This window comes from Pantherophis guttatus, chromosome 2 (assembly GCF_059756535.1).
Source record: "Pantherophis guttatus breed Tessera chromosome 2, ASM5975653v1, whole genome shotgun sequence".
Classification (NCBI taxonomy): Eukaryota; Metazoa; Chordata; class Lepidosauria; order Squamata; family Colubridae; genus Pantherophis; species Pantherophis guttatus.
The window spans coordinates 129,043,578-129,059,399 of NC_142064.1; the positions used below are offsets into that span (position 1 = coordinate 129,043,578).

General features: G+C 39.5%; 1 protein-coding gene across 1 annotated transcript in view; it reads right to left on the minus strand.

Moving 5' to 3' along the window:
- Nucleotides 1–9,052, minus strand: part of DCTN2 (dynactin subunit 2) — a 51,251-nt gene extending 42,199 nt beyond the window's left edge. The window contains exons 1-2 of the mRNA XM_060688984.2: nucleotides 8,906–9,052; nucleotides 5,962–6,030 (exon numbers count right to left, since the gene is read on the minus strand). Coding sequence (XP_060544967.2) covers nucleotides 5,962–6,030; nucleotides 8,906–8,941 — 105 coding nt within the window. The 5' untranslated portion in view covers nucleotides 8,942–9,052. The remainder of the gene's footprint in view (nucleotides 1–5,961; nucleotides 6,031–8,905) is intronic.
- Nucleotides 9,053–15,822: the final 6,770 nt, after the last annotated feature.

Below are 15,822 nucleotides of genomic sequence, written 5' to 3' on the forward strand. Positions count from 1 at the left end.
GTAATGACAGGCTAAAAGTGTAATGCTATCCATTCAAGCTGGATAGGCAGCTGTTTCAGTTTCCTTGGGGCACTCAGTGCTAGAAGCGCTATTATTCTGCAATAAACAAGTGGAGCACAGCTGCCTGACCTTTAAGGAAGCTTAACATCCTTTCAATGCCACTAGCTGGAGTGGGAAGATATGAATATGGTGCTGAACTTAGCTAACTGGACTGAATGATGAGAGAGGCTTGGAGCCATAGGTCACCAATACTTGGAGGGCCAGATTCCCCACTTTTTGGTTATAGCACCAAAGATTGCCTAGAGCAGAGGTCCCCAACCCATGGTCCATGGACTGGCACCAGTCCGCAGCATGCCAGCAACCGGGCCACGCAAACAAGCGAAGCCCCATCCGCGAGATACAGGCAACACACAAAACCATACCCCCTCCGGTCCACAGAAAAACCTTTCTCTACGGAACCGGTCCCTAGTGTCCAAAAGGTTGGGAGCCACTGGCCTAGAGGCTGCATCTATTAAACCAACCTTTACAAGATAAGCTTAGTCAAGCTTGAATTAAACATAAGGAATTGCTTTTCATTTTGACATCTTCAAGACAATCTACTCTTTTTTATTTTTTTCTCTTCCTACTTACTCTTTGACCCTAATCCCTAACCCAATAATCGCTGGCTTAGAACTGGGTGGTCCCCGGCTAACAGCTGGTGGGATTCAATTTACAACAGCAATGGGATGTGCCAGGATTGCCATTGCTAAGCAATGAGGTTATGTGACATCATGCTTTATGACCATCTGCATTGCCAAGGCCACAGGGACTAGAATTCTGGCAACTACAACCCGGAAAGTATGAATGTGCCGGTTGAAGTAGGCAGCCTTTAAACTGCACCCGTGTCTTACTGATTTCATACACTGTATTAGGCAAGGTAAGTTTTGTGAAAAGAAAAAAAGTACAATATTACAAAATAATAAGATAAATGCTTCATGCCAGCATTAGGGAGTCAGGATTGTGGCTGTAATTTTGAAGATGTGATATGAGGACCATTTTACCCATAATCTCTTCTGCCAAGAGGGTTTCTGAAGCTTTTGCTGAAGCACAAAGGAGAGTGTCAAATGTAAATCCTACGTTTTGCTTTTTACTGTGTCTCTGTATTTTTTTTTATTCTATCAGCATACTTTTTATTTTGCCTCTGACAAACATGCATATCCTGATTCAATGTCTGATTCAAAATAAAAGGTTAAATTAAAATAAAGTCCAAAGATGATATATTAAGCTCAAAGATGTACAAAGCACATGGTGACAAGCAGCAAATTAAATAGTTATGTAAATTAACACCAAGGTAAGATTTTTCATATCACATGGCACTAGATCTAAGGCTTGAATATCAGGCACTATTAATCTCAAAGGTTGGCTAAATTGTTACATAACTTCCATCACTAGCTGTAGATTTTATTAAACCCACAGAAAGGAACCACTACTTCAGAGTACTTTTAGCTAGCATTACACAGGTAATGCTTTGTTGACCTGATTACTCCTCAATCCCTATGCCCGTTACTATGAGACTAAATGTACCTCCCACAATTCCCTATGGGAATGCTTGCATGCCAAGAAGAGAAAAATAGCTTTTATGCAACTCACTGCAAAACATTTAAGGGCGTACATCAACGCTACATATTGTACTGCAGGAACAGGAGAGCCTTTAGCAGGAGATGGGAGGAAATGTTAAATACAAACTATATGGTTTTGAGTTTGATATTTATCTAAAAAGACAGAGGATAAGACATACGGTCGTAGGAACTCAGGGACCCAACACCTATAGAAAAACACAGGGGCAGTGTGCCTCCTTCAGTCAACTATGAGCAGTTCTTGTATTTGAGGCACCAATGCATCTTATTTACCTCAGTGCATTTTATTATGTATTATTTTATGGAAAGGGCCAACTAAGGACTATATAAGGCAGTGCTTCCCAAAGCTGGGTGAATTACCCAAAATTGAATAAAAGTGTGTATTTTTCCTTTGAGTAATGACAATGACCCCATTATTCTATTACAACAGGGATAAATTAAATAAGGCCTTTCTGATAGGTTTCGGGTAATGAAGGAAAAAGTCAAGAAACACTGGTATAAGGGCTTTATAAAATTATAAATGATATAAAATTATTTTTAAAATCACTATCTTTTTCATAATATTAAAGACTACATCATATGTATTTTGAACAGGATTGGTGCCAATCAACTCTGAGAGGAATTTGGGCATACAGTGTCCATACCTACCACCATTGCTTTGCATTATGATCTTAATATGAAGCACCCAGTCTAGATACAGTACAATAATCGCTTACTAATGGTAGAAGGTAGACATTTCTTTCAGTGATAATCTCAGGGAATCGAATCCAATGTTGCCTTTAGATTTGTGACCTTTAGATGCAAAAATCACAAATTAATGGATGGTTCACAGATCTGAATAAATAGAAACGACAGAAGGCCTGAAACTCTTTGGTCAAAAATTCCTTAAAACAACTGTCTTAAGATAGTCATTTGTGTTCAACCCTAAACATTCCAGTTTATCTTATCCTGAAGAAAAGATATTGAGTAAAGTACGTGGCACTGTGGCTTTTCATCCCAATTAACCGAATCCTTTGAGCCTAGAAATACCAAATGCTGAAACTGGGCATGGGTTTTCAATATCAACTATCAAAACTATCTCTTTCCCATTGGAGGGGGAGATTAATAAGAGGCCCTTTACTTCAGCAAACTGACATATGTGAAAGGCAATTTCTCTGAAGCCATACTAAATGCATTGCTATATTTTCCTTCCATATTACAGAAGGGAAATATTGTAAAATTCCAAGAGCAGAGCAAATGTGCCCATGTAGATAAAGCAGAAACAATAGACAATGCATTATTTCGCTGTCCAATCTTTTCAGGTTATCACAATAATTTAATATAATGACTCATTGCTACGTACTCAAACTCTTGAGCAGTTGACTCAAATGAACGTACCGTAAATCCTTTTTCCAGGCACAATCCCACAAGGATTGTGAGGTTTGATATTTATTCTTGTTAAGTGTGTAAGGATGTATAAAGAATCAAATTACAGATGTACAGTATTACTAACTAATCTACTTTTCAGTTCGAACCTATTACATCTTCTAATCTAAAGCATTAGGGCAGAATTTTTCATAATTTCTCTTCAACAGAAAAAAATATATTTTGTTGAAAAATCCTGAAAAATCCAATCTTGTATACATCACAAATTTTCTTTTAAATTATATAGTAATTATTTTCTCTACATAATTGTGATTTTGATTTTTAAGACAAAAATGCAAAAAAACTTTTTTAAACAAAAAATGGAACAACCAAACTGGAATCGCTCATTTACATCTCTAATAAGCCAGGGATCAGAAACAACAACAAAAAATTTTCAACTCTGACATGTTATGAGGGATAAAACAGGATTCCTGATTCAAGGAGGAACCAAAAAGGAATATTAAAGTTAATATACTGACTTGATATTAGAACCTCCGGATTACCATGATGTGCCAAGAGCCTAATTTAAAATAACTGCAGGTTGACACCGTGTTAAATCATAGTTTATTGTAATGAGAATGAAATGGCCTGAAGCTTTCAGTTTTATTTCTAATTAATCAGTTTCAAGTTAATCAGAAGTTAGGACAAAAGGCCAAATTGCAATTAATCTTAATTGTGATTTATTGACACATACCAATTCCATAGTACATTGATTGATGCTGGTTTATTTCAAATAAATCATACCTAAGATTAATAATTTTGGGGGGAATTAATTTCAAGAGGCCATTAATGGTTGGGCGAATGACAGAGAAGCCAAAGTGAGAATGAGCACTTGAGCCCATGATGCATTTTCTACCATGTCCAGGAATCAGTTTATGGTACTATTTTCTGAGCCGGAGCATTTGTCAATGGATGCTACGGTTAGTTCAAAAAAAAAAGTGAATGGAAGATTGGATTATTAAAGCCAGAGTCAGTATGAATAGGCTTTGTGAGGGAGTTTTAAATATTCTGATTACAGTGCAAACAGGGATATACAAAAACAAGGGGTCAAAACTTTTTTGATTCTAAACTTTAAAATCTATAGCATCCATTTTATATAGCCTTCGGGAGATTCAACTAGCACCCCCACAGAAAAAAATATCATAACACTGGACTTGTTCAGCAATCCATCATTTGAATGTACTTTTAAGAACATGGGATCACACCATGACAAATCATAATGCCATTCCATCATAGGCTGGCAGCATTGTGAGATAGAAACCAGATACTCTAACCAGGACTTTTCCTTCTGTAGCTAAGTCTCACCCTGAAATTTTACTTTCAAATGTTCTATAGCTACTTAAAGGATTACTATAATTCCTTCTTTGTTAAAAAATAAGTGATATTCTTCAAATTCTTTGTTATGCTTTTTTGGCATATATTACAAAATAGCTGAGTTCTTGGAGATTTTCATTATTCCCCATCCCAAACAAATCTATTACAGTAAAGTTTAAATCTCAGAGATGTCATGGCTTTTCTGGTCCTACTCATTCTCTTCTGGGTATAAAATTGCAACTGTGCTTATCTTGCTTCAGCTTTACTTTACAAACCTGCAAAGGTCATAAATGTCAGGATTAGGTCATAAACTTACTTTTCAATTGTAATTACCATCGTAATTGAAAACAATCTTAGCAACAAGACAGTTGCTAAACAAGGACTACTTGTGCAGTTAAGTAAATGAAAGTTTATGTAACTGCAAAAAAAGTAAGTTTTGTAATACTGAATTCACTTTCATTAAGTGAAGAAACATAAAACAGCTTCTTCATCCACACATTTGCGAATTATATATTGGGGCATATAAAAATCTTAGGATTTTAAACTTGTGAGATTGACTCTTGTAATTCAAGTATTTTTCTTTTCTGAATGTAGAATATAAATGTTAAACAGTGCATATATAAAAAGTCTATCTTAATCAAATGACACATCTAATATTTTAAGTTATATTTTTTGTTACAAATATTTAAAGAAAAAAAATACATGCCTAATTCCAGATATCACTCATAATATATTACAACAGTTTAAAATTCATGCCAGCCCTTCTGAATCATTTAAGATTTTTTTTCCCCTAGCTTCTCCTGGAATTCTTTCTTTCAGACTGCGACTACTAACTATTACATCTAATTGTAAAAGCTTGGATTTATTTATTTTTCTTATTAATCTTATCTGTATGGCTGCCCATCTTATAAATAGCAATTCTGACCAGCGTACAACAATCAAATAAAACAAGTATAAAACCAATTGATTGTTCATTACAGCAAAGGTCTCATCACCAAAGTCAATTAATGCTTGCCTAGTATAGTTTTGCTGATGGTTTCCCACCAAGAATTTTAAGAAGACATCAAGGGAACCTTGCACTTGAGTATAAACTGACTAAAGTTCATATGTAACTAATAAAAAACACATTAAAAAGCTTCACACATATACAAAGGCACAAAAACAACTCTTTTCAGGCAAGAAGGAATAAGAATAACTTTGAAAAATTCCAAAGCAATTGTCTAATATCTAATCTTAATTTAGAAAATTATTATTACAAAACAACAAATATTCTCCTTAGAAAATCTATAGTTCAAAATTATTTTGTGGAGTCACATTAAGGAAGGAGGGAGGCAGTCAAGGAGATCAACAATTTAACAGTTCAATGTTTTTTAAGAGAGTTTCTTTCCGTTTATTCAGGTTAAAAGAAACTATGAAGTCCAGTTCTCTTTAATAAAGATTTAAAAGACCAAATTATATCACTTTCCAATTTCCATATTTCCTTTCACTTGGTCACTCTATATAACAATAGTAGGCAATACAAGTCACTTTTGATGAAATGACATTTTTGGAAATAGTCCAAGGATAGATACCCACATTTAATGTATTCATAATTTTAAAAAACAATAGAAATTTTATATGTTCCTACCGCATCAAATTCTGCCTGATCATCTTCAGGGAGGTCACTTGTTTCATAAACATCAGGCTCATTCCTGGCCTGAAAAACAATGATGGAGGAAAAATCAGAATATTACTCCAGATTCTGAAGAGACCTATTACAATAACATTTCCTAAAAAAAAAAACAAAGATCCGCCATAAATTAATAATAGTATGAATTAACTCTTATTATCTAAAGAACTAAAATCAGAGAACATAACAACATGGACCACACACTTAAAGTATGATCTGTTAAGTAACAGGTTTTCCAAACTTTTCTTTTGTAATATTTTTGCATTTTTTTAATTTTTAATTATGTTGTATGTTGTGCAGAGGCAGGATAGAGCTGGGAACCTTCAAAATAAATAAATCCCACATACTGGCCCAAAGAATATTTATTAGCCCATTCACCACTTAAAGCAACTGTTTTTAATTATTCAGCCCTAACAGAACCTTTTCAATAATAAGTAAAGATTCAAAGGGAAGAATTCAGGGGGATTCGTGAACCTGATTGAATTCCATGTATAATCTACATACTTACTTGTGGTGTTTCCTTGCTCAGAAAATACATAGTGATTCAGGTTAAATCAGTAGTTGATATTACCACATCTGCTGTTCAGAAATAGGTCTATAAACTCCAGTCAGAATCTGAAACTATTGGCCTCATCAGTGCTAAAGCAACTCAGGCAATCAGGTACATGATCATTAGCAAAGGCATGGTGGGGGTAATTAAAAAAACCTCTCAGAAAAAAAATGTGCATACTGTGATCATCTTTGGTACAATAGGAAATATATGAAATAAATATAGAATATTGCTTTGTTCGGGGATTTCGAATTACAGCATTGCCCCTCCAAAATGTATCAATTGGCTTTTATTTATTTAACAAATGTAGATAGCTGTCCATGTAGCCAAGGATCACTGGGCAGGAAACAGAAGTGGAACACAAGCAAATTCTACAAATCCAATTAAAAGAAAGTGGGTCAAAGCCTCTAAAAATGACATCTTTAGAACATCAAACAAAACAGTACCCACGCTGTGGCTCCACCAACTCCAGTATCTGGGGAAGAGGCAAGATTTTCATAGCCTTCCAAAAGGCCAATAGGATCTAGGCCTCTGTATTTTGGGGGAAAGTAATTCCAGAAGATATGTCATTACAGAAGGCATGCTTCCTTATGTTAACAGAAGATACTACTTCACTGAGAGGATTTGGAGCATGCCCATCTGCCAGATTTAGTGGGACAAGAAGAAATCATTAGGGATCAGTGGCCTTGCAAGTAAACTGGCCCCATGTCATGTAAAGGTTTAAAAAGAATAATCAGCAACATGAACTGCATCCAGAAACCCTCTGGGATTCATTGCAGCTCTTATGTAGCAGTGGTGTTATGTCTAATATAGCAGCTCTTTAAAGCACATTGTAATGGTCTCATTGGAAATTTTTTTTTTTTTAATTTGATTTATATGCCGCCCTTCTCCGAAGACTCAGGGCGGCTTACAATGTGCTCAGCAATAGCCTTCATCCTTTTGTATATTTATACAAAGTCAGCTTATTGCCCCCACAAACTGGGTCCTCATTTCACCTACCTTAGAAAGGATGGAAGGCTGAGTCAACCTTGAGCCTTGGCGAGATTCGAACCCTGCAGTAATTGCAGGCAGCTGGTCTTAAGCAGCTTAATAACAGGGTGCCTTAAACCCCTGTACTAACAAGGCTCTCTAAGGTATGTGTAAATATCAGTGCTTCCTGATCTGCCAGGGACTGAATGCAGAATCTCTTGTGCACCCAGTAAGCCATTAATCAATAATTCCTCACAAATGCTGAATTATTCCAATGACAGGACAAAATAGAGAGATGTTGCTACAGGGCATGGAATGTGCCACCCCTTAAGATTCCTGTTTCGCTCCAGATAAAATACCCATAAAGTATCTGCAACCTTAGGCTATATCCTTCAATGTGACACTTGCCCTTTCTTAACTGAGACAAGCACAATTTATTGGTTATTGTTCTGTCTGTCAGTTCAGTCAGCCACTAACAGCAGCAGACATTTAAGACATTGGAACAAAAGTATCCCTCTGACTTGAGCTTTTTTAGTCATCAGACTTGTCTTTAGAGAAAGCTGCCCAAGGATTTGCACAGCATATTATCAATAATGGACCCTTTGATTCTGGAATCGCTTTTGATTGTAATATCTAATTTTCATGTTCTTCATTCAACTATATTTTATCATCCTGGCAGTGGTGGGGAAAAGCTAGAGAGAAGTGGAATTTTTAAAAAAAATAAAATAAAATGTGAGAGTGAAGAGAGGACCCTAAGAAACATTTTGCCTATACTTTCTATGTTTGCACAAAATCACATGCAACATTCGTTATCAACCTTTTCTTCAATTTCCATTATGGCTCTTTTCCGGGTAACTAAATACATGTTTAATTAGTACAGATACAAAGTGGCAGCCAAAATACATTGCATTCTGAAAAGTGGGGGGAACCAGCTGGCAACATCTGCCTTCCAGAATATTACTCAATACTCCCTGCTCTTTCTGCAGGGGATCCCCCATCTCTCTGCACAAGCTCAGAGGCACTCCTTTCTTAATGACATCCCGTCAACCAGGCTGCCAGATAAAAAACCTCCTTCGGGACCAGGCTGAGCTCTGGGGCTTCCCCTAAACCCCTCTAATTTCAGCCAAGACGAAGGAGCTCCATTCCTTGGCGCGGATCGAAAGCCCCACTTTACGTTCAGGTGCTTCTCTTTTTACAAGCAGATTTCCCACCCACTTCTTCTTCCATCCATCCATCTATCCCGCAGCCCCATATTTACTAGTTAGCCAATCCGACCCCACCCTTTTCCTCTCCCTAAGCACAGTTCATGCTCCTCCATCCTTAAAGCGGCACCAGCCTCCCCGCCTCCTTTCTCCCCGCAGGGGCTTCTTTCTTGTCACTCACAATGCCGGGCAGGTCCGCATACTTGGGATCGGCCATAGCCAGGTGCAGGGATGGGGTTGAAGCCACCTAGGCCGGTGAGAGGCAGAAAAAAAAAAAAAACTCTAAGTATCGCGAGAACAACCGAGAGACGCGACGGGAAGACTGAAAGACTTTGTAGGGTATTTAGCCGCGCTATGTCTTCTGGGAGCTGTAGTCCTAGAGACAGTAGTCATTCACTGCTGGATGAAGAACGTTTCAGTTTGGTCGTTACTGGGAATGTTCTTAGCATACACCGGAAATTTCTCCAGTGTTGGTTTTAATTTTGTTTTCATTTCAGGCTGCAAAAGTACACAAGAAACTTCTCATCAAAGTTAAAACCAGAAATTCCAGGGAGAAAAAGGATTTATGTTTTTTATTAGTAGTAATTGGCTATTGTTAGCCTTCTTTATGCCCTGGTGCTTTCTATTTTAATTTTTGCGCTTGAGTTTTCATTTATTTAGTATCCTAATTCTTCGACAAGAAAAATAGGCAATTTTTCCAAAAACAAATGCAATTAAGTTTTATAAAATAATGAGATGATTTTTCCAAAATCATTTAAAAGGGTTGGAGGAAGAGAAACAAATACAGTACTGTCTATCATTTGAACCTCTCTCCCTCTCCTTTTCCCTCCCTCCCTCTCTCTCTCTCTCTGTCTTCTATCCAATACTCTGCTCAAGCAGGAGAACCTGTCCTATACTATTCTGGACAAATGGTTGTCCAATCACTTCTTAGAAACCTCTGGTGATGGAGCAGTTTCTGAAGGCAAGCCATTCCACCGATTGTTTTGTTCTCACTGAAAGGACATTTCTCCTTAACTCTAGGTTGGCTGTTTTTGTTAAGCTTTTGTTGGAAGAAATGTCCATCTGGGTTCAGATGGCTTAATAGTGGACAGGACCACATGGTTTGAGGTCCTGGGCAATCGAGCACATGGGTGAGAGAGAGAGAGAGAGAGAGAGAGAGAGTTATACCCTCTCTTGGGCTTTGAACTTGCTTCCTGTGGCAGAAATGTATTCTGATTGGTTGTCAGATTGGGGCCATGCAGGGGTAACTTTGTAGGTTGTCTTGAATGGCAGGCTTGGTTGAATTTTGCTGGGTGGTGATGTAATGAAGAGGATTGTGTTCCTATTATGGCTTAATGACTTTGTCCTGGTTTGGATCTTGAGTGAGGGCTAATCCTATCATGTCCTGAGGAGAAGGTCTTTTGTTTTGTAGGTAAGCTGGCCCAGCCTTTTGTTTTGTAGATAGAATAGCCCAGTCTTTCTGAGGCTATTAACAAAAGTAGGAGTGCTTTCCAAGAGCATGTTTCTCCTTTTCTCATTCAGGGAGGTATAACATTCTGCCTTTTTAATATTTCCTAGAATATTTCATTTTTCTAGGAGAAGGGTGGGGTACTAACTTTCTACACTTTCATCCACTACTACTTGCCTTGCCCTCAACTGCTTTGGAAAATATATTGACCCACTCCTCTCTGTGAAAAAAACTCAAATATTGGAAGACTGGTATCAAGTCATCTCTAGTCTTTCTCTTCATTAGACTAGATATTTCCAGGTCTCACAAATTTTCATTGTCTCGTTTAGCTTCTGGTCCCCTAATCATCTTTGTTGCTCTTTTCTACACTCTTTCTTAGAGTCTCAATATCTTTTTTTTTTTTTTATCATGGTGACCAAAACTGGATGCAGTATTCCAAGTATGGTCTTATCAGTGCAACAGTTTGCCACTTGCTTCTTCCTAGGACTGAGAGAGAGTAACTGGTCCAAAGTTGCCCATCTGGCTTTGTGTTTAAAGGGGAACTAGCACTCAGGTATCTCACAGTATCAAGCCTGGTGCCTTAACTACAAAAACAAACAGACTGTCTGAGACTGCTTAGCTTATATCTCACTCAGAGTCACCTCAAACTGAGAGATGGGCAGCAATTACATGTAATAAATAAATAAAATGAATATTCCAAATATAAGTGCTGGGTTTGTTAGGTAAACTATAATAGCTAAATATTAGCTTGGTAAACCAGGGGTGAAATCCAGCAGGTTCTGACAGGTACTGGAGAACTGGTAGCGGAAATTTTGAGCAGTTTGGAGAACTGACAGTGGAAATTTTGAGTAGTTCAGAGAACTGGCAAATACCACCTTTGGCTGGCCCCAGAGTGGGGTGGGAATGGGGATTTCGCAATATCCTTCCCCCAGGAGTGGGAAGAGAATGGGGATTTTGCGGTATCCTTCCCCCGGAGTGGGGTGGGAATGGAGATTTTGCCGTATCCTTCTCCTGGAGTGGGGTGGGAATGGAGATTTTGCAGTATCCTTCTCCTGCCACACCCACAAAGCCACACCATGCCCACCAAGTCACACCCACAGAACCGGTAGTAAAAAAAATTGGATTTCACCACTGAGGTAAACTATATGTGGCCCAGGAACCTGTCACCTAGACTTCTTCTGAATCCAACTCTACATTCTTTCTTCTCCAGCACATTTAAAGAACTCCTGTCATTTCTTCCTGATCCATCTTCCACACCACTGCTCTTGGCTGGACTCTTTGTGGGCAGAGGGATGCCAGTCTTCCAGGAGATTAATAAACTGTTTTACACGACTGCATTTGTAAATGTGGCAACCTGATAGGACCTCAGAGGCACATCTCAGTGGCTACCCTAGCCCTTTGTTTTTATGGATTCTTATAAGCTGTCTTGCGTTATTATATGGAATAGAGGGCTATGTAAATCCTGTAAATAATAACTCCTGTTGATTCCACATCATCTGCTCACCATACACCAAATTACTGCAAGGAAATGGAAGTGCTGGCTGACAGTGGCCACAGTTGGCAGAACCTGGGACTACCCCATGGTGTTTGCAAGATGTGATAGAGTAGGCAAAATGGCGCTACCTTTCTCTCACAACAGGAAAACAGCTGAAGGGATGGGCTTGTAAAGCTCCTTGTTGGTGGAAGTAGCAGAAAACCTTGCACTCATCTAGGACAGAATCAGCAAAACATCTCTTTCCAAATGCAATTGACCCACTATCATCACAAAACTTTTATTATATTTTTCCAGACATTCCAGATATTTTGCCTTTTGAAAAACTACTGAACAAATGTTTAAAATAGGCCTAGTAGCTTGTAGGAGACCAGTTTATCACTGTATTTTAAAAGCCTGGGTATGCTTGAACAGCCTTTGATCAGTGGTGAAATCCAAATTTTTTTACTACCAGTTCTGTGGGTGTGGCTTGGTGGGCGTGGTGTGGCTTGGTGGGTGTGGCTTGGTAGGCATTGCAGGGGAAGGATACTGCAAAATCTCCATTCCCACTCCACTCTGCCAGTGGTGGTATTTGCCAGTTCGAACTGCTCAAAATTTCCGCTACCAGTTCTCCAGAACCTGCTGGATTTCACCCCTGCCTTTGATGAAACATGAGTCAGGCACAGTAGTGGGATTCAAATCCCATCGCTACCGGTTCACTCGTGGGCGCACGCACACACACATGCACAACACTTCTGCATATGCGCAGAGACATCCGGGCGGGTGGGCGGAGCCTCCTGCCGCCGCCGATCCAGGGTGAACCGGTAGCAACCCACCACTGGTCAGGCATTACATGAGACATACCTGCAATATAGTTTCTCCTGTAAGTAGAAATAGCCATAGGAAGCCCAAAACAGTAACCAGGGAAAGGAGGTTTCCTGAAGCAGTTTCAGTTGACCAATAGAAGCACAGCAGATGCCAGTCACTGGCTATGTCATCACAAAGACTGCCTGTGAAACATTAGAGGTCATTTGGATGCTAAGATTTGGGTCAGAAAAACAGCAAATCGTTAAAAATGGAACAGTTAAATTTAGGCTGCCTTTTCAGTGGGCTAGATGAGACAATGGCTGTATTTATGAGAACAAGTCCTCCAAAATGGTTAGCAGGAAAGCTTCATACCACGGATGACGGGATTTGTGGATGAGCTCTGAGTTGTATGAAAGGAATGTTGGCTTAGAGAAAAAATATTTTATATTGAGATAATACATTTCTTGGGCCATGACAAATGTAACAAAATAGGAAAGTTGTTGACTTTTTAAGAAAGCATCATCAAAGCAAATAGTAAAAATTGTGACTGAAGAGTCAGCCATGTTTACTCAGATAATGGAAAGGAAAATGGGAACTCTCTGCAAATTGGATTCTCCTGAAGACAGGTTTGCTCAGAGAAAAGCCTATTTACCCAGGCTAGCATATAACTAAATTTTACTAACTTTAAGAATGTATGACCTTTTTAAAGTATATACTGCTCATGAAGTTTCTAGCTGATCATTTCCAATTACAGGATACTCTGTTCAGCATTTCTCAGCTGTGGCAACTTGAAGATGTGTGGACTTCAATTTCCAGAATTCCCCATCCAGAAGGCTGGCTGGGGAATTCTGGATGTCCACATATTCAAACCATTCCTCTTGAATATTCCACATTCATCTTCTCTGATCTGTTGTTTTGTTTCGGGTGCCCATTGTCACTTTTAACTTTTTCTTTCCTTCCCACTTTCTTTTCTTTTCTTGATCTTTCTGCAAATCTTGAGCATTTAAATGGCACCAGCAGGATTACAATTTGCCTAGATTTTCTCCAGATTGTGCCAATGTTTTTAATATACTGTCTGTAGGATGTTAGAAATTGGAGTGTATAATTATGAACCCAAAACAAATCTATGGATTTCAGTAAAATCCACCAGTTTCAATGTTTTTGCAGGTATTTGTATGTAGATCTTTGGTTATTCGGGTTTTCTCCCGCGTAAAATTGGAAGTACTTTGGTGACGTTTTGACGAAGTCTCATTCGTCATCTTCAGGCTGGTGTCTTCAGCCTTGTACTTCTAGGAGCAATGTGTGATTGTGGTTGTTTCTTCTTTATAACTGCCAGTGGGGGTATGAACTGATTGGGTGGGAGCATGGCTGTGTTCTGATTGGGTGGGGGTGTGTTCTGGTTGGGAGGGGGCTTGGCTGTGCTCTGATTGGGTGGGAGGTTAGCTGTACTCTGATTGGCTGGGGGTGTGTTCTGATAGGGTGGGGGCTTGGCTGTGCTCAGGTTGGTCTGAGTTGCAGGGGGATTTGAACTCGTGGCCTGCGTTGCTTTTGTTTGGCTCCGCGTTCGTGGTCGTGCTACATCTTCATGGTGTGTGTCAGTTTGCTTCATGTATGGATTGGAGGGGTTTAAAGTGGTTAATGATGCAGCTGTGGTCTGGCTTCTGGTTTGTGGTCGTGCCTCATCGGTGTGGGTTTGGGCTTGCTTTTTGCATGGATGTGTGAAGGTGACATCCTGTGTGGTTTTCATGAGTGTGGGTCTGGTGTTATTCTTTGTGTTAGGGATTCGTTTGTCAATAAGGGTGGGTTATACTAATTAGGAGCACAAGGCCGAAGACACCAGCCTGAAGATGGCGAATGAGACTTCGTTGAAACATCGCCAAGGTACTTCCAATTTTTCGCGGGAGAAAACCCGAATAACCAAAGACCCGTATAACCCGTATAACCAAATACCCGCAAAAACCTCAGAAAACATATATGTGTGTTTGTGTGTGTGTGTGTATGTATATGTATATGTATATGTATATGTATATGTATATGTATGTATGTATTTCTCTTTAGCCAGGTTCTTCCTACGTAAACCAAGATTTTTATGCAGCCCTAGTTCAGTGACATCTCAATCCACTAGTTTCTAGGCTTTTTTCTGGCAGCCAGCAAGCACCCTGCTGCCCATTGGGAGACTAAGGAGACATATATACATACATACACATATATATATATATATATATAAAAAAAAACATGGGCCTATGATCCCAATCAGCAGTTAGCTTGCATTGGGTGTGAAGAGCCATCATAGTTTGTATGTCCCACTGATCCAGTGATATAAAACAGCAGGAGCAGCTTTGGTAGAGTCCTTTCTTCACTGTTCACTCAGTTGCTCCTTCCAGGGGTGGGTTCTTACCTTTACTACCGGTTCGCAACAGGAGCATGTGTGCGCATGCACAGATCATCAATTATGATGTCCGGCTGGGTGGGTGGAGCCTCCCGCCGCTTTTACTACCGGTTCTATAGAACCGGACAGAACCGGGAGCAACCCACTACTGGCTCCTTCCATGATGCATGCAGAATTCTCACAAAAACGGAAACAGAGAGATTCCATAGAGCTCTCTTCCAGGTGCAGGAATCAAGAGCATCCAAGCATGAGACAGTTTCTTTGGCAGACTACTCTCCAGCTGCACAGAGAAGGAACTAGACAGCTCCAAGTGGCAGAACACCAGGAAATGGCAGCAAACTATTGAAGATAAAGGTAATGGTTTCCCTCTCCAGTCCGATGCTAAGGGGCGGTGCTCATTTCTTTTTCTTGGTTGACGGAGCCAGCTTGTCTGAAGACATTTTGTCTGGCCACGTGGCCAGCATGGCTATATGCCAAAGGTGCACGGAATGCTGTTAACTTCCCATCAAAGTGGTACCTATTAATCTACTCGCATGAGCATGCTTTTGAAATGCTAGGTGGCCAGGAGCTGGGCCAAGGAACAGGAGCTCATCCCGTTGCACAGTGCTCGGTCCTTGAACCCAGCCTGTCAGCTTTCCAGCTGACACTCAGCATCTTTAACCACTAAGCCATTGCAGCCCCCTCAAAAATTATTGAAGAAGAAAGCTAAATGCCTACAGAGTTTGAGGGAGAGGATCCCACTCTGCATTCCTAAACCAGCCTAATATTTTCAAGTGTAGGGCTGGACTTTCCCTCAAATTTTGTCCTATAGTAAAAGAATACTTATCTGCCAGTCCAGCCAACATCTGGGCATTGAAAAACAAGGCAACACATAATTCTTAGCCTTGGGCTGCAAAATAGATTGGACCAAACCTGGTATTCATGAAACGGAGAATAATGGTAATCCTAACCCTAATCCTTTCCTCAGCCACCTTCAGCAGGATT